This window comes from Aquarana catesbeiana, linkage group LG02 (genome assembly GCF_042186555.1).
Source record: "Aquarana catesbeiana isolate 2022-GZ linkage group LG02, ASM4218655v1, whole genome shotgun sequence".
Lineage (NCBI taxonomy): Eukaryota > Metazoa > Chordata > Amphibia > Anura > Ranidae > Aquarana > Aquarana catesbeiana.
The window spans coordinates 669,741,638-669,760,932 of NC_133325.1; the positions used below are offsets into that span (position 1 = coordinate 669,741,638).

At 40.8% G+C, this 19,295-nt stretch overlaps 1 protein-coding gene across 1 annotated transcript in view; it reads left to right on the forward strand.

The window, feature by feature from the left end:
* Positions 1-17,511, forward strand: part of MYL10 (myosin light chain 10) — a 98,600-nt gene extending 81,089 nt beyond the window's left edge. Inside the window, exons 5-7 of the mRNA XM_073618033.1 lie at positions 13,922-14,000; positions 15,561-15,609; positions 17,276-17,511. Coding sequence (XP_073474134.1) covers positions 13,922-14,000; positions 15,561-15,609; positions 17,276-17,380 — 233 coding nt within the window. The 3' untranslated portion in view covers positions 17,381-17,511. The remainder of the gene's footprint in view (positions 1-13,921; positions 14,001-15,560; positions 15,610-17,275) is intronic.
* Positions 17,512-19,295: the final 1,784 nt, after the last annotated feature.

Below are 19,295 nucleotides of genomic sequence, written 5' to 3' on the forward strand. Positions count from 1 at the left end.
AGTCTGTTAGGGGAATTGTCCCTGCATGGACTCCATCAGGCTCTCAGAGAGACCAGTTGTCCAAATGGAAGCTGTTATCTCGCAAGATTGAAGGCGGCCATCTTGGTGTGGGACCCCATATAGTAATGTACTTATGTTATTCAGGCATGTCTGGAGCAAGTGGTAGGTCAGGGGCAGAAGTTGCTTACCGGTGAGGGAAAGTGTTTAGAGCAGGCAGAGGTTCTTGGCGAGTAGGGACAGAATAAGGACATCGCCTGCCTGGAGGAAATATCCTGATTGCTGGAATAGTAATGTGAGGCTCTTCCTAGCAGTATTACAGTGCTGTCCTGGTACACTGCAAACTGCCACCCCTCCAGCAGAATACAGGCCCAAACCTGATAATACTGTGTGAATATCATTTGTTATATTGCCTTATCTTAATTCCTACAAGATCTGGTATTATCCATGATTCATTACCACTATTTACAAGATACAAGATAATTACTACAAAAGGATTTTGTGTGGTCACTTACAGATTGGATGCCTTGGGCCTAAGCCCCGCCTACATTTATGGGTAGATTTATTGGCGTTTAGATTTTGTATGTATATTTCTTGGGTGACTAAGCTAGGCACAGTAGATTGTTAGCTTCTTCCATTTGTAAGATTTCACCCTACTTTTTGTCCCAAAAACACAACAGGAAACGAGAGGATATCTTTACAAAGTGAAACGAAATCTCTAGACTCTTTACAGTTCCAGGCCATTCTTTTTGTGAAACCTTGTAAATTTTAATATAGTTTAGTATAATATAGACACTTTTTTTAAAAGTGATATTAAAGGCACTTTTTTCAAATAAAGAGAAATGTTATACCTACCTGCTCTGTGCAATGGTATTGCACGGAGTGGTCCCTAACCTTCTCTTCTGGAGTTTCCCGACTTCGCCCTCCACCCCTTCTTTTCATGAGTGCACCCTCAAAGGGCACCCATATGGGCATGCTCCCAAGCCAGGCTGTGAGTTTCCATAGACACACACAGCGTAGCTTGGCCATGCCCCCTGCTCCCTCCCCCCTCCTCCAAAGATTTGACTGACAGCAACGGGAGTCAATGTCTCCCTCTTCTCTCAAAGTCTCCTGCGAGACCAGGAAGAGAGGGCAGTGCTGCTGCAGACGAGACAGCACTAGCCTCCCTGGCGGTTTTCCCGAGTGTGGCTCGGGGTTAAAATTCAGGACCATTAGCGGTAACCCCGAGCCACACTCGAGATTGCATCGCAGGATCCTGGTGCCTCTTTACTTACCTTGTCCCCGGGATCCTGCGATGTCCCCCGCAGTGTCCGCGGGCTGTGTCCTGTTCCGAAGCCTCTCTGTGCCAGGCTCCGTTCCCCGCAAGCGGCGCGACGCACGGGGGCAGAGCCTGGCGGCAAATGTAAAAAGCATAACACATACAGTACTGTAATCTTACAGATTACAGTACTGTATGAAATCATTTCACATCCCATTTGTCCCCAGTGCTCTGGCCCATGCCCTGCATGCAGTTTTATATTGCATATACTGTTCTTTCTGCCTGGAAACTGGAGATTGTCCATAGCAACCAAAAAGTGTCCCTTTACGTCAAAAATGGCTTTAGACCATCTAAAAAACAGCGATAGTAAATTAGAACACTTGCAGAATTGAGCGATAGTGAATCGTGTGGAAATTTATTTTATTACTATTTATTTTTATTTTTTTTAATTATTATTTTTTTTTTAGTATATTATAATTTATGTTTTTGTGTTTCAAACTTTATCATACCCGGGATATCTACTAGACTCTTGTTTGGACAGATTTAAGTGTGTTATTGTTAAGAATTACAGACCTACAATATAAAACGCCAAATTTCCATGCAAAATAATTGTACCGCTTTCAGCACCTAAAATCCGAAATAATCATACCGCCAGGGAGGTTAAAGCAAGCAGAGGAATCATGTAAGTGTTTATGGATGGGAAGGGGGGGGGGTGGACAGGATATAGGGCATTTATTACATAGAATGCCTTAAAGGAAAAATTGCTTATGCTTTGAAACCACTTTAAGCTTAAAAGTGTAGTCCAGGCAAAACAGCTAAGTACACAGATGAAATACGTATATGAGAGCTGTTTAATCAGCCCCAGTAATTTGTATTTCACTCTCTGCTGTTTCACACTTACACATCTCCTCTCCAACCCCCACTCTGTGAATGGACAGTGAAAGGAAAAGCAGCACACTGATGAGCTTATCTCTAAGCAGCACACTGATGAGCTTATCTCTCTGTTCACTCCTTCTACAAGCATGCTTTTTGCACTGGAAGACACCTGATTGGATACTTGTACTTCTTCTTCCTCACACTCTCTGAGCTCTGCTGTGCAGTAGACTGTAAGAGGGTGATGCCAAGTCAAATTCAGGTGCATACACTGCTTGTAGTGTGGGGAAGGATTATAACTTTTTTTGCCTCTTTTATGTACAATGGCCTGGTCTTGCTTAAGATGAGGAGGAAATAATTCCTGACAAATGTCAAGTCCTGTGGTGATCACAGTTAAGTTGAGAGTGTTCCTGAGAGTTATCAAGTCCTGTGGTAATCTGAACTGAGGGAAACAAGCGCTTTTTGACCCCTCATGCAAGGGTCATAATTTCTCTGGTAAGCCTCAGAGTGGTTGGAGCACACGTGGTGTTTGTCTTGCACATACTTTTGGAATTTTAGGAGAAATAAAAAGCTGATAGTGTTTATGACCTCCTCCAAATTTACTACTTATTTCTGTCTGTGTTGCTGTTGGAGATTTACCCTTACTCCCTGTCTGGTGAAACCATTATCAGTAGAACAAGAAGTGAGAGACAAATCTCTCTAATGGAGCCTCACAAAGCAGTAAAACGCAACAGGATTAACCTTTCCCACTCTGCTAAAAAAAAAACCCCCAAAAAAAACAATTCGGCTAGACTTATGCCGCGTACACATGATCGGACTTCACATCGGAAAAAGATATGACGGCTTTTCCGACGGGATTCCGCTCAAGTTTGCCTTGCATACACCGGGTCATACAAAAGTTCTCTGAACTTACGATCGTCAAGAACGCGGTGACATACAACACTACGACGAGCCGAGAAAATTAAGTTATATGCTTCCTAGCATATGTCGAATTGTTTCCGAGCATGCGTAGGAATTTTGTGCGTTGGAATTGCCACAGACAATCGCATTTTCGGATAGGAACTTTTCCCGACCGAAAAATTGAGAATATGCTCTCAATCTTTTGCTGGCTGGAATTCAGCCAGCAAAAGTCTAATGGAGCATACACACGGTCGCATTTTCTGATGCAAAACTCTCATCGGTCTTTTGCGGGCCCAAATTCCGATCGTGTGTACGAGGCAATACACTTTAATTTGTGTGTTTTATATCTTCCTGCAGTTCGGCTCTAATCATTTGCTGTCTGGCCATTTTATAAAAATGGGCAGATGGCTGCTTCCTGGAGTCAGGAGGGTGTATTTAAATCTCCTCTCCCTCCCACCACTAGTGTAGGCCCTCTAAAGAGATTGCTGTGTTCTTTGGATTGGGGTATAGGCAAAATAACATTTGTGCAGCTATCAACAGTTTCCCTGATCACCACCAAATCAGTACAATGTCAAGGCAGCCAGTGCAGCCAGCAATAGCATTCCTGATCACTGCCACACCAGTGCAGTGTTGCTTCCACCTGCCACCTGTACCTAACCTTGCCTGCTTATTAACTATGTTTCTGCCTACTGCCTGGACTGATCCTTTGTCTGTTTGTTAACCCCATTTCTGCCTGCCACCTGAACTGACCCATCTGCACATCCCACTGACTACGTTCTGGCGAGACACCAGCCCCAGCCATCCCCTGTGGACAACTGCACTCCTGGAACCACAGGACCTCTTTTGTTCATTTTTTGTTCAGCTTATTGTACCTCCTGGTCAGTAAACATGGCATTCCTGTGGGCAGCCATGTACCAGTAGGCTAGGCTTGCTTAGCTTATGGGAATGCAGACTGCTATAAGTAATGCTACACTAAGCTATATTCCTTGACCACTAGTACAAAGACGAGCATAGCAGTACACTCTTTTGTTGGTTGATTTTTATGGTACACAGGATGCAATATCTGTTACATGATCAATCCAAAGATTAAAAAAGTCTCACACATGTGGTGTCCCCATAATCAGGAGTAGAAGAATGTGTTTTGGGGTGAAAATCTAAGTATACTTATGCTGTGTGTGAGAAATAGCCTATTAAATTGACAAATTTGTTTAAAAAATATATTTTCATTTTCTTTCCACATTTTCCAAAAACTTGTCAGAAAAAAATGTAATCTTCAAAAGACTCATTATGCCTCCGCAAAAATACTTTGGGGTGTTTGCTTTCCAAAATCATTTTGGTCATTTTGTTGGTGTTTTTTTTTTTTTTGTCCTGCCCTCAGGACCTCAAAAAAGTGATAGGATATCAGGAAATTAGATGAATAATTTATGCCTCTTGAAAGCTTGAAGGTACTCCTTGGATTTTGGGTCCCATTTTGTAGCTAGGCTCTGAAAAAGTCTCACACATGTGGTATTCCCATACTTGGTAAAAGTAGCAGAATGTGTTTTTGGGTGAAAATCGAAGTACTAAGTAACTATGTTATGTGTGAAGAATATCTTAACTGATGCTATCTCAGGCTACCTTTATCAGTTTGACATCTATACTTGATGAAAAACAGACACAGAACATGGTCTTGGAGAGAGTGTCATTGTTATGCTGACAAAACAACTAGAACAGCTATGCTGTCAGGTTTTCATTGACAATTTTTTTAATTCTCCACTGTTGCAATACGAGATGTTGCAGAAGAAGATCTACCTTTGTGGCACAGTTCGTGTGGACAGAAATATGCCCAAAAATGTGAAAGCTGACAAAGAAATTAAATGAGCAGATGTGGATACTATGGATGCAAATGGCGTCACATGTGTAAAATGGATGGACAATAGATAAGTGACACTGTTGTCAAATTTCCTTACATGCAAAACGGATGATATGATGCATGTGCTGAGAAGGCAGGCAGGATGTGCAGAAAAGCTGCATATTCCATGTCCAACCATTGTTACTATTTACAAGTACATGGGGGGTGTGGACCTGATGGATCAGAAGAAAGTGTCCTATGAGACAGACCGGAAGTCAAAAATAAAGTTTTATTTGAGGATTTTCTTTGACCTCCTAGATATTGCTGTAAACAACAGTCACTGCATTTATATACAAACAAATGAAGAGAGGCACCCAGAGTACAAAGCGATTACACCACTGGAATATCGGCAGATGATAGCAAGGAGTCTGGTGGGTGGATACTCCAACAGACAAAGAAAAGCTCCATCAGCGCCAGTCAGAAGTTCACGAAGTGTCCTTCCAGCACCAAAGCCAAAACATTCCATGATTAGAAGCGATAGACGCAAACGATGTGCTCAATGCGCCAAACATGGGAATGAAAATCGCACGGACAGCCTCTGCGACACATGTGACGTGCACCTTTGTTACACAAAGACATGCAACTGCTTTGCTGACTATCATAGCCTGAACTGTTAGGCTATCACATATTGAGATTTTTGCATTTTGAGACAGTGATAGTACCTTGATGCATACGTTTTTGGTTTTGGCCTACCATGAGGCTGTTAGCATATGTACATAAATACATGTTATTGGTGAAATTGTTTCGAGCAAGTATCTGAATAAATGTCAAAATAGTTTAAGAGTAGCAGAATTTGACTCAATTTATTATGACCTTCTTTAGAATTCATTGTAAAATAAATTTAAAGTTCCAGAAACAGACAATGCTTGCAACCTTGTCTCCCTTAAGGACCATAGGGACACATTTGTCCCGTGTCATAATTCCTCCCCCAAAAATGGCACAAGTGTGGAAATGGTTTTATTTATTGTTCAAATACATTCTTAAAGGGAAAAAAATATAATTATTTTTATATTGATGACGTTAATCTTATGTTCCTCAAAGGGTTAATTGACAACTTTATATTTAAAAAATCACATTTTGTTTAAGTATTTTCCAAATACTTATGTCAACAAATGTAATCTTCAAATAACTCCATGTCTCTTAGAAACTACAGTGGAGGGTCTGCTTTGAAAAATTCGGTCATTTTGTGGGTGTTTTTCCTGTCCTGGCGTTTCTGGGCCTCAAGAAATGAGATAAGTAGTCAGGAAATTTTTGCACCTTGAAAGCCCAAAGGTGCTACTTGGATTTTTAGCCCCTATGCATCTCCTACTCAGTAGGAGTAGAAAAATGTGTGTAAGTGGGAGTAATTATAAGTATTTCTATGCTGTGTGTCAGAAATTACTTCTGACAAATTTGTGAAAAATGTATTTACCAAGAAAAGTGGCAAAAAGCTACAACTTCAGACAACTCACCACGCTCCCTGAGGGGAGTACATATAGTACACACGATTATTTAAATCTTTCCCTTCTAACTTACCAGGCGTAAATACCCCCCCCCCCCCCCCCCGCCTTTTTCACAATTTTCCTATATTTCACTTTCTAAAGCTCTAAATCAGACTGTGTCAAGGGAGACATCATTCAATTTAACTTTTTCTTTTTGTTTCTGGTCACACTACTTAGCAAATATACCAAATGTGTGAGAATATTATAAACTGGCTTTAAAACGTGGACTGTATTGGTACGTATTGCCTAGCTGTGTTGTATTTTGATTTGTTAGACTGGGTGTCTGCATTGTTTTGTTTTGTTTTTTTTTTTTTGGTGTCAATTAAGAATAAAAAAAAAAAAAAAATCACAATGCATTTTACTAAATGCTGTGGACTGTCTACTTTCCAGGGTTTTTGTAATAACCTGGCTTTTTAGAGCTTCAAGAAATGAGATAGGCAGTAAACAAGGGCCAAAAATGTAGGCCTTTTGAAAATATAACAGAAACTAAGAAAAACATTTTTTTTCAACATTTTAAAAGTTTTTTTCAAATGAGAAAGTTATGCCGCGTACACACGAGCGGACTTTACGGCAGACTTTGCCCGGCGGACGGGATTTCGTCGGACAATTCGATCGTGTGTGGGCTCCAGCGGACTTTGTTTTCGCAAAAGTTGGACGGACTTAGATTTGAAACATGTTTTAAATCAATTCGTCGAAATCGAGTCCGGTCGAAAAGTCCGCTCGTCTGTATGCTAGTTCGACGGACAAAAAGCCACGCTAGGGCAGCTATTGGCTACTGGCTATGAACTTCCTTGTTTTAGTCCGGTCGTACGTCATCACGTACGAATTCAACGGACTTTGGTGGACTGTGTGTAGGCAAGTCCGTTCATTCAGAAAGTCTGTCGTAAAGTCCGTCAAAAAGTCCGCCGGGCAAAGTCTGCCGTAAAGTCCGACCGTGTGTACGCGGCATAAGATTTAGATAATGCTCTGACACCTGTAGCATTAGTAGATAAGAATTCAGGTTATTAGAAGTATGCATGCACAGGCAGGTGCTAATTATCTTTTTAACCACTTGCTGCCCTTCCTATTACAAAATGACGGCGGCAAAGTGGTTTGAAAACCCTGACTGGGTGTCATATGACGTCCGCAGGATTCACCGCTATTGCGCGCCCTCAGGGGCGCCCACCATGGCGATCGGGGATGACGCTTGTCCCTCAGACACAGCGTATCCCCGATCAGGGTAAACAGCCAATTTCATTGGTTGTTTACCATGTGATCGGCTGTGTCCAATAACAGCCGGTCACATGTCAAAACAAATCGGGCGCGCGCAATGCGCGCCGATCAGGGATGCCGAGTGTCCCTTGGACACAGTCCCATCCCGATCAGGGTAAACAGCCAATGAAATGGCTGTTTACCCACGTGATCGTCTGTGTCCAATCACAGCCGGCCACACGTATAAACATAGTAGCGGTTTCCAGGGATCTCTCCTTCTCTCTGCTCACACACCGATCGTGTGAGGAGAGAGAAGGAGAGATCTGATCAGTGAGTGAAACACTTTTTATTACACTACTGTCTACTGTCTGCACAACACGCACCCCCCCACCAATAAAGAGAACCTGTCACAGCCCATCAGGATCTGTCACAGCTCATCAGGATCTGTCACAGCCCATCAGAACCTGTCACAGCCCGCCATCAGCACCGCCATCGGTACCGCCATTAGCACAGCCACTGCCATCAGCACAGCCACCGCCATCAGCACAGCCATCAGCACCGCCATCGGTACCATCTGGATCTGACAGCCCATCTGTCACACAGGCCGCCATCAGTACCACTAACGGTACCACTATTAGTACCGCTATCAGTACCGCCATCGGTACCATCTAGATCTGACAGCCCATCTGTCATAGCCCATCTGTCACACAGGCCCGCCATCACTACCGCCGCACAGTCCCGCCATAAGTACTGTCACACAGGCCATCAGTAATCTGTCAGTACCATCACACAGGCCCACCATCAGTGAGCTGTCAGTAGCACCACCAGTTCCGTCACACAGGCCCACCAAAAGTACCACCATCTTGTCCCAAAGAGTTTACACAGCTGAGGAGGCATATAACATCCTTACTATGTCGGATGATGAGAGCAGCGGGGAGCTCTCATTATCCGATTCTGGATTGGAATACAAGCCAGTGGAGGGTAGTGGATCGGAGTCCGAGTCAGCGGAGGAAACCGCCCCTCCTAAAAGAGTAAGGAGATCAGGACCAAGATCAGAACACCTGCCTACCACCAACAGCGCCAGACCCCAGGAAGAGGAGCCCAATACAAGTACTGGAATTGCACATCCACCCCAGTCCTACCTTCCTGATGCCCTGGCAAACCCCTTATGGTTGCCCGTCAACTCAGGATCCGCTACAATCCCCCCTTTCACTGAACAGCCAGGTGTGCAGCCCAACACTTCGAATTTTTCATATTTGGACTATTTCTATTTGTTTTTCCCGGAAGATTTGTTGCAGTACATGGTGGACCAAACAAATCTCTATGCAGAGCAACTTATTGCTGCCAACCCCAGTTCGTCCTACGCCCATATGTTCCATTGGCGACGTCTCACACTAGACAAATTCAAATTGTTCTTGGGCCTTACTTTTAATATGGGGCTTACAAATAAAAACAAACTGCATGCCTACTGGTCCACCCACCCCATCCACCACATGCCCATGTATTCTTATGTTATGTCCAGGACACGGTATGATATGATTATGCGTTTCCTACATTTCAATGATAATTCGCAGTGCTCTCCCCAAGATCATCCCAACCACGACAAATTATATAAGCTTCGCCCCCTAATAAATTCTTTTACCAAACGATTTTCTGAAGTCTTAATCCCTGACCAAAATATTTGTGTAGACAAATCCCTTATCCACTTTACTGGCCAGCTGAATATCAAGCAGTATATCCCAAGTAAGAGAGCCAGGTACGGGGTGAAAATGAACAAATTATGTGACTGAGCCACTGGATACGTGTACTCATTTCGTATTTATGAGGGCAAAGACTCCCAGCTCCAACCCTGTGAGTGCCCCACATACATAGGAACCAGTGGTAAAATTGTGTGGGACCTTGCATACCCCCTGTTTAAAAAAGGATACCACTTATATGTAGATAATTACTACAGCAGCTTGCCCCTTTTCCGTCTCCTGTATCGTAAAAAAACCCTGGCCTGCGAAACCTTCAGAAAAAATAGGAAGGGCTTCCCACAGAATTTACTTTCAAAACGGCTACAAAAGGGGGAAGCCGCATTCATGAGGAATGAGGAGGTGTTGGCCATGAAGTGGCGGGACAAGAAGGATGTTCACATGATGACTACCATTCACAATGACACCTTGGTGGAAGTTCAGAGAAGACGTGGCCCCGTAGTAAAGCCTGAATGTGTCCATGACTACAATCTGTATATGGGGGGGTGGATTTAAATGATCACATGCTGCAACCATATTTGTCAACCCGCAAGTCCAATTATTGGTATAAAAAAGTTGCATTTCATCTGTTTCATATGGCCATGTTCAATTCATTTGTCTGCTATCAAAAAATCACACGAAAACCAACCCATCGCCTACCTCAAATATATTGAAAATATTGTTACTGCCCTTATTTACCAGCAAGGACCCGCCCCAGGAAGCATTCGCTCTGATAGCGTGAGTCGACTTCATGAGCAACATTTTCCCTATAACAGTCCCCCTGCAGAATCTGGAAGAAGACGCCAAAAGAAATGTCGTGTATGCTCAAGTAGAGGAGCCAGAAGAGATACAAGTTATTATTGTCCCCAATGTCCCTCCCAACCTGGCCTGTGTATCGGTGATTGCTTCAAAAATGATCACACATCCATCCATTAGTTCCCCTTATTAGTAACAGAATGCCATTTCCCCATTTCAATTACCTGTTTGCATCATTTGCCTGCCACCATGTTTCTACCTTCCATGTTAACTGACCCTGGCCTGTTTACTGACAATGTCTTTGCCTGCCGTTTTAACCACGTTTCTGACTTCCACATGCACCGACCACAGCCTGTTTACCGATGATGCCTTTGCCTGCTGTTTTAACCATGTTTCTGACTTCCACGTGCACCAACCTCAGCCTGTTTACCGACGATGCCTTTGCCTGCCGTTTTAACCACGTTTCTGACTTCCACGTGCACCGACCCCGGCCTGTTAAATCGACCATGTTTTTGCCTGCCACTTGGACTGATCTTTTGCCCTTCTACTTCAGTACATAGGGGTCCCACATATGTGAGGGGCTTCAGAATAGCGTTCTGAGTAGAGAAAATCAGTTTTTCGTTTTCTGTGTTCCCAGAACAGGGTCTGGTTGCCCGGAGGCTTCAAAGAGATTTGGGTGGGAGAAGCCTCCACCCCTGTCCCCCTGGCTCTAAGCTTGATGGTCCTTCCTTCTGCCTGGACCAATACTTTGGCTGTGTTGACCATATCGCTGCCTGTAATGACCCAGGACTTTATGGACTGTGTTTATTTCTGCTGCCTGGACCAATACTTTGGCTGTGTTGACCATATCTCGGCCTGCTGCCTCTACTGACTATAGACAGTATTTCTGCCTGGACATCTCTGCCTGCTACCTGGACCAATGCTTTGGCTGTGCTGACAGTATCTCTGCCTGAACTAACTATGGACAGTATTGCTGCCTGGACGATTGCTTTTGCTGTCGCTGACCACATCCCTGCCTGCTGCCTGGACCTATGCTCTCCTCTGTGGACCACTACACTACTAAAATCACAGGTAATCTTTTGTTATTTGGTATTTACATGCTATGTGTTAGAAATATGAAGGGCCTTCAAAAATATGATCGGTAGTCATGAAATTATATGTGTAATTTATGCTCCTAGAACGACTGGAGGTGCTATTTGGATGTTGGGCTTCTGTATGTGGCCAGGCTGTGTAAAAGTGTCACACATGTGGTATCATTAAACTCAGGAGGAGTAGCAGAATGTATTTTGGGGTGTCATTTTTGCTATGTACATGCTATGTGTTAAAAATATCTTATAAATGGACAACTTTGTGTAAAAAAAATGCGTTTTCATTTTTTTCCCATGTTTTCTGAAAACTTCTGGAAAAAAATGAACCATTCAAAAGACTCATCATGCCTCATAGATTATACGTTGGGGTGTTTGCTTTCCAAAATGGGGTCATTTTGTGGGCGTTTCCATTGTCCTGGTGCTCCAGGGCCTTCAAAAAGGAGATAGGTCGTCATGAAATTATATGTGTAATTTTGCTCCTAGAATGCCTGGAGGGGCTACTTGGATGTTAGGCCTCTGTATGTGGCCAGGCTGTGTAACAGTCTCACACATGTGGTATTGCCATACTCAGAAGGAGTAGTATAATGTATTTTGGGGTGCCATTTTTGCTATGTACATGCTATGTGTTGGAAATATCTTAAAAATTGACAACTTTGTGTAAAAAAAATGCGTTTTCATTTTTTTCCAACTTTTCCGAAAACTTCTGGAAAAAAATGAGTCATTCAAAAGACTCATTATGCTTCATAGATTATACGTTGGGGTGTTTGCTTTCCAAAATGGGGTCATTTTGTGGGCGTTTCCATTGTCCTGGTGCTCCAGGGCCTTCAAAAGTGAGATAGGTTGTCATGAAATTACATGTGTAATTTTTCTCCTAGAATTGCCTGGGAGGTGCTCCCTGCATGTTGGGCCTCTGTATGTAGCCAGGCTGTGTAAAAGTCTCACACATGAGGTATCGCCATACTCAGGAGGAGTAGCAGAATGTATTTTTGGGTGTGGTTGCAAGTATGCGCATGCTGTGTTCAAGAAATAACTTGTCAATACAATAAGTTTGTGTAAAAAAAAAAAAAAGTCTTCATTTTCCCAAGAATTGTGGGAAAAAATTACAACTTCAAAAAACTCACCATGCCTCTTACTAAATACCTTGGACTGTCTACTTTCCAAAAAGGGGTCATTTGTGGGGTATTTGTACTTTCCTTGATTGTTAGTGTCTCAGGAAATGAGATAGGCCTTTAGTACATCAGGTGTGATCAGATGTGATCAATTTTCAGTGATTTGCACCCTAACTTGTAGACTCTATAACTTTCACACAGACTAAATAATATCCACTAATTTGGGTTATTTTTACCAAAGATATGTAGCAGTATAAATTTTGGCCAAAATTTATGAAGAAAAATGACTTATTTGCAAATTTTACAATAGAAAATAAAAAAAAAATGTTTTTTTCCAAAATTTTCGCACTTTTTTGCTTATAACGCAAAAAAGAAAAATCCCAGCAGTGATTAAATACCACCAAAAGAAAGCTCTAATTGTGAGAAAAAAATGATAAAAATTTTGTTTGGATACAGTGTAGCATGACAGAGTAATTGTCATTCAAAGTGTGAGAGTACCGAAAGCTGAAAATTGGTATGGGTGGGAAGGTGTTTAAGTGCCCTGTATTGAAGTGGTTAAAGACACTCGGAAGGTGCAGGAATTGGACCTAATCTGAGGTCTGAAGGCACAAGAATTGGGCATGATCTGAATCTTAACCTGCAGGAATCAGATCTGATCATAGGCCTGAAGGTGCATGAACTGGGTCTGATCTTGGGATTAAAATTTCAGGAATTGGGTCTGATCTGAGGTCTGGAGGAGCATGTATTGGGTCTGATCTGAGGTCTGGGGTGCATGTTTTGCGTCTGATCTGAGGTCTGGAGGTGCAAGATTTGATGCTGATCTGAGGTCTCAGGATGCTATTTTTCACTGACATGCCAATTTCCAAATGCTTGTAAATTAACACTTCTGGAAAAGGTTCCTGACCTCTGAGGTATATGACCAAGCTGTGATGTGTGTTGAACACTAGATCTCAGAAGCCACAATCAATGGTTAAATCACCAGGTTCCACTTTCAAAGTTCCTTCCAAAATCAGCTTGCAGCTGACGTTCTCTTTTAAATGAACTACTTTTTTTTATCAAAGAAAAATAAACAAACCTTAACCATTGTTGATCACAAAAAATGGTATATAACTGATAACCTCAATTTAATGGAAGATTGCCCATTTTTATTATATATTGTAACATAATAGATATATCATAGAGACCAGCTAAAAATTATAGCCATTCTTGTACATTATTAGTTTTCTAAGAAAAGGAATCTCAGTAGAACATTTGACTCCTTGACCCCTCCAGTACATTTATCTGTGTCCAGCAAAGAAAATGTAATAACGATATTAGCCTCCAGGTAACAAACAGTAATGTACTTTGTTGCAAATATTGAGTGAGACATCAATGATGGCACTGTCTAATAGGCTCTTATCACTCAGCAGAGCTTGACAGCTCTCCCCCAGGCCCTGTCACTCTCTTAGTAATTTAAACTTTGCAAGGTGCTAAAGGAGTTTCTGGTAGTGGACTCTTCAGTATAGCAGGGAATGAGTAGAATGTTAAAGATAACTCATCATTTATTAAGACATCTAGGGAGATAGTTAAATATGGAACTGACTTGCCTCGCATTAAAAATGATGTGAATGAAGACAGATGTTTTATGAATTATGTCTGTTCTAGGCACAGACCCAGAAGAAACTATTCTAAATGCTTTCAAGATTTTTGATCCTGATGCAAAAGGCCATATAAAAGCAGATTAGTAAGTATATCATTTTTATAACATTATTTTAATAAATGAATAGTAACCAATCCATTTTTATGCATTAAGGGTTATGTTCAATGTGCATTTATGTACAGTTTTAGGTTAAAGGTAGCATATCAATATTGGCTGTTGCATAGTTATGTATGCATCTCATGATTTAGGAACGTACTTTTACAAAAATATAGTTATAATGAAGAAACTCAATCCACCTCATGAAACTCATTAAAACGCAATCCACCTTGTGAATTTTGCCCAATTGCTGTTTTTTAGCTTGTCTCTGGGAAGAGAGAACACAACTGTGGGGGAACTCCTGACACAATATAAATCCAATTTAGCCTTCTATAGCTCTAATTTAGCAATCAGTTTAACCTTCTAATTTGCAAAGGGGCAGTGTCTCTTTAAAAGGCTAACATCTTATAACACAATATAAATGCAATTTAGCCTTCTATAACTCTAATTTAGCAGTCAGTTTAACCTTCTAATTTGCAAAGGGGCAGTGTCTCTTTAAAAGGCTAACATCTTTAGGCCTTGTATACATGGGTGGCGGGGGGTACAAACCATGATTTTTCCAAACAAGTTCGCCCCACCCGACCACCCACTTAAACGTAAACATGCAGCCACCCAGGGCAGTATACACTGTCACTTTTTCCGGCCTAGGAAAGGCAGCAGTGTCTCTTCAAAGGTTTAGGCTACCCAAAACTGAATACTAAGGTTCTGGTAGATGCTGAAAAGTTGAGACTATTAACAATATCTTATATTTCTTGAGGATTCTATTGATGAGATATTTGCGCTTGGGTTCCTGGATTTGTACACCTTCTATGGCCATTATGGCGGGTTTCTCACTCTCCCTGTGGAATGTTTCAATCATTTCATATTATGGAGAATGCAACAGGAGGTTTCAAAAGATAGTGAGATCTTACTATTGGAAAAGCCAGGGGATGAGAGAAAGTATTAGCTGCTGAGATACCATGGATAAAAGAAACAAATTATTATTTTTTAATCTAAGTAGTCTAAGATTGATCTTCAAAGAACATTTAGATGTGCAGGTATGTCTATGAATAAGGGCGCAGTAAAAAGGCACTGATCAAGGTTCCTAAGACTGCCAGCAACCTCTCTATGGGTGCGATGCTTTCACAAGTGTCCTATCCATCATGCAAAACTATTAGAAAGATACGAAACTGTAGGTCACACTTCATCCTCTATATCTAAAAACCTCATCTCTAGTTCAGGTTAACATGAATGCATTATGATGTAAAGGTCTAGGTGCTTTTGTCATTTTTAATTGTATGTATGCAGTTAGTGGATTATTATATTATTATGTTTCCTATTTTTTTTTACTTTGCACCTCCATTATTGTGTAATTACTTTCTGAAATGCAAACTACAAAAAAAACATTTAAAGACATTTTCCTTTCAGTACTGAAATATAATAGTCTCAAAGACCTGAGTCAGTGATCTTTATAACTTTGGGCCATAAGTATTGCATTATTGATTGATATATCTGATGTATATATATACTATAACAGCAGATCTAATTTTTGATTCATTTATGTGACAGCATTAGGGAAATGCTAACAACTCAAGCGGACAGATTCAGTCAAGAAGAGGTATGAATGCTTAATTATCTTGTAATTTGCAAAAAGTTAACCATGATTAAACCAGTACAGACTTATTTATTTTATGGTGCAGGACAAATGAGTTGCATTGCTTTTGTCTAGGTAGGTCTAATTAGCAAATAAGAACTCCTGCTGCCCAGGTTTGTTCACAATATCCATGAGAAATGCCACGGGTAAAATTTTGTATTTGGACACAAAGCTGATTTGAACTGTTTGGATAGATTTTATTTATTTGCCCATCCTAAAGCCAGATTTTTCACTATTGAAGGCAATTAAATAATAGTAGGTTCCTGTAGGAACTGTCCACTGCTGGGCACCACCAGAAAAATCCCTTCTGACTTATGCTTTCTTTGCCGTTCAAGCTTGTTGCAATTGTACTCTCTTATAAACAAAAGAACATTTTTTGCAAGAAATGTTCCCACATTAGGAAATCTTTTCAATCAATCCCGCATACACAGTCTTCTCCAAGTCCACTGCTCTTTAGGGTCCAGGTATCATTGTAACAGCTAGCAAAAGTCAATTAATACATGGATAACCAAACAGTTCAAAAAATACAAAGTCAGCCTGGTTATATATGATATATCTAAACAACACACTCTATATTTCTCTTAGCCCACCCACTCATCTATTTAACTTAGGCTAATGTTGAACATTAGGAACCCTCCAATAGATGACCATTTGAGCAATGATGTTGATGTAATTAAGTAGCCATGTTTGCTCCTACCCCATTGCATAAATACAGAAACAAAATGTTTTTCTTCTGATAGTGGTAACTTTAAAGCTTCATTAAAAGAAGTCTCAGTGCACCTTTGAAAAGTGTCCGAGGTGTTTCACATATACTCATGTCATTGCCATGGTGCCATCTGTTCAGAGTCTATACTCAGCAAAAACTAGTATCCCATGCCTGCAACAGTAGCTGCTCACTATGTCTCTATTACAATCACCTGTCACCATTTACTGCTTCAGCACCATTATTGACATTACCAGTACCACTAGCTTTATTTTTTTGTGATTGCCATCATCTGTGGATCCAGTCCAATGCCACAACTCGACAAATTAATTTAATTTACATCTTTCAAAATTTGTATTAATTCATTTTAAAAAAGCACCTGACTGTCATCATCTAAACATGCACAAGCAAAAATATATTTTTATATTTTCACCACATTCACAAAGCAAATTTTCACTACATTTACTAAACTAAGGGAAATTTTCTTGCAAAGTAAACATTACCTTGCACATTGAACAGTCTATTTGCCTTTAGTAAATCCACTCCATAGTGTCTGCTGACTGTAATTTGCTCCAAAAATATCAGATTTAGCACCTTAGAGGCCTAAGGAATTATTTTAAAAACAAACTAGCTTTCGCATCACATTTCCCTGGATGTTCTAGTGTTTGATGATCATGATAATTCTGAGGATTTTTTCTTTTTTATGCTCTCTCAGCAAGATGGTAAAATCTGATTTTTTGGTTATTAAGGCTGGTGCCAGACAAATATCCCTTTGAACAAAGCAACACAAACAATTCTTGCCAACGTCACATGTGTGTACCATATTGCCACATGTTGCACAAGAGAAAATGCTGAACTCATGAAAAAAAGATATTACTGGGATTTTATTGAGATCTGATGTAACCTTATATTGTGTTCATGTCATAGATCAGCCAGATGTTCCATGCCTTCCCCCCAGATGTTGCTGGGAACTTGGATTACAAGAATCTATGTTATGTTATCACCCATGGTGAGGAGAAGGACCAGGAGTAAGATGACACAATTAAAGACAGAGCTTCTACAAGGGGAACAACATTTCAACATGTTGCCTAATTTACTGTGATGATCAAAGTGCCTAAGTTGTTTTTAACTGTCTCAGTAATAAAAACAAGTATTCACTGCCAGTGTTTGCATTGTCATTGCGTGTGTGTTCAGAGTTTAACATGTTCTAACTGATGTATTCGGCAGTTGACATGTTTAAGGCACAACAATTGTTCATACCAATAGAATTTACACATTTAGAGGCATCTCCTTTAGAGCATAAAATAATCAAAACTCAAACAAAATTATTTAGGGGCAGTGTCATCTGAAGCTTATAACTTTACAATATTAAGGGGTTACAAATACAAATTAAAGGGAATTAAAGAAAAAAATCCAAGTACAGCATTTTTTTACATAGTTACATTGGTCCAGGTTAAACTAATTTTTACTATGCATATGCCATACCTGTGAGATCCCTGTAGACACTGTAGTAGACACTGGTATTGTTTAGTAAAACTGGATAGTGCAAAATTGGGTGCAGCTATGCATAGAAACCCACCAGCTTCTGTTTTTTTTTTTAATTGAACAAGCAGAAGTTAGAAGCTGATTGGCTACCATGCACAGCTGCACCAGTATTTGCTCTAGTTTTAGTAAATCAACCCCACTGTCACTATAGCAATCTCCACTAACTTCCAGGTCCTGTGTCAAGTGGCTGCCCTGCTGCATTCTGATCACAGGCAGTCAGTCGTTTGCCACAGGTTCCATTCAGAAAATACTTTGCATTTTCTCAATGAATGCAAAGAATTCCCTGATTGGATGAGGTTGGGAGGCGGGGCAGTGACATTATGCTCTCCACTTTATCCAATCAGAAAATGCTTGGAATTAATTGAGGAAATGCAAAGCTTTCTCCCTATGGCACCCTTGCTGATTTGCTGTCCTCCTGTGATCAGAATGCAGCAGTGCAACCGCTGGAGTAATGGTGTCTGCTACAGTAATATCCCTCTTTTAGAGGGATCCCACAGATATGGTATATGCATAGTTACATTAGCCCAAGCTGGACTAGTGTAATTTTGTAAAAGGTGCCATACCTAGAATTCCTCTTTAATGGAAAACTCTGCTTTTGTTAAAAAAAAAATCATTATATCAACATATAGTGTTTACTCATTTTGTAATTTAATGTTATTAAAACGTACCTTTCCATTTTAGTCTGCTGGTGCTATGATTTTCCAAAACTAACTGCAAATTAAAATGTGTCTTGTTTGTAGCCATGACACCTGATCATAGTCAGTACATTTTACATGTGCAAAACTTCCCAAGATGTGTAATTTTCTGTCTATAAGGCTGACTTACCAATGCATTTTTGTTTTTCCTATTACAACACTGGGAGTGATCAGGTGATTATAATCAGACCCATCCCATTCACTATTCAAGAATCATGAAGTGATGAGAATGCATGTATTGTTGTCCACAGAACAGGAACAGGCAAAAGCTTGTGATTATGTTTACAATGGCCATAATGTGTGATTTAGGATGTGTTAAGACACCTTTAGAATGGAATAATTATTTATTCCAACAAGAAACTAAAATGTGAAATGTAGCGAGGTCTCTGGCCTTGTCCAGTTTAATGAAAACTTTCCAGGCCAAAGATAGCGGACATCCTTCTGTATGTGGTGGGTTGTGAGGCATAGTGGGTGCAAGGTGGACAAAGTTATTGGACGCCAGACACTTCTTGGATGTAAAAGAGGTTTTATTTCTCTTAACAGTCCTTTTTGTATTTTTGGGGGAAAGAGGGTCAGGGCTAGGAGTAGTAAATTCAATTGGCAGACTCCGAGACTTCAATAGGAGGACAGCTGTACAGGGAAAGGCCCCAGAAAGGTGCCACATTTGCACATGCAGGAATGCTGTCTCCTATGGCAACAGTCTTTAA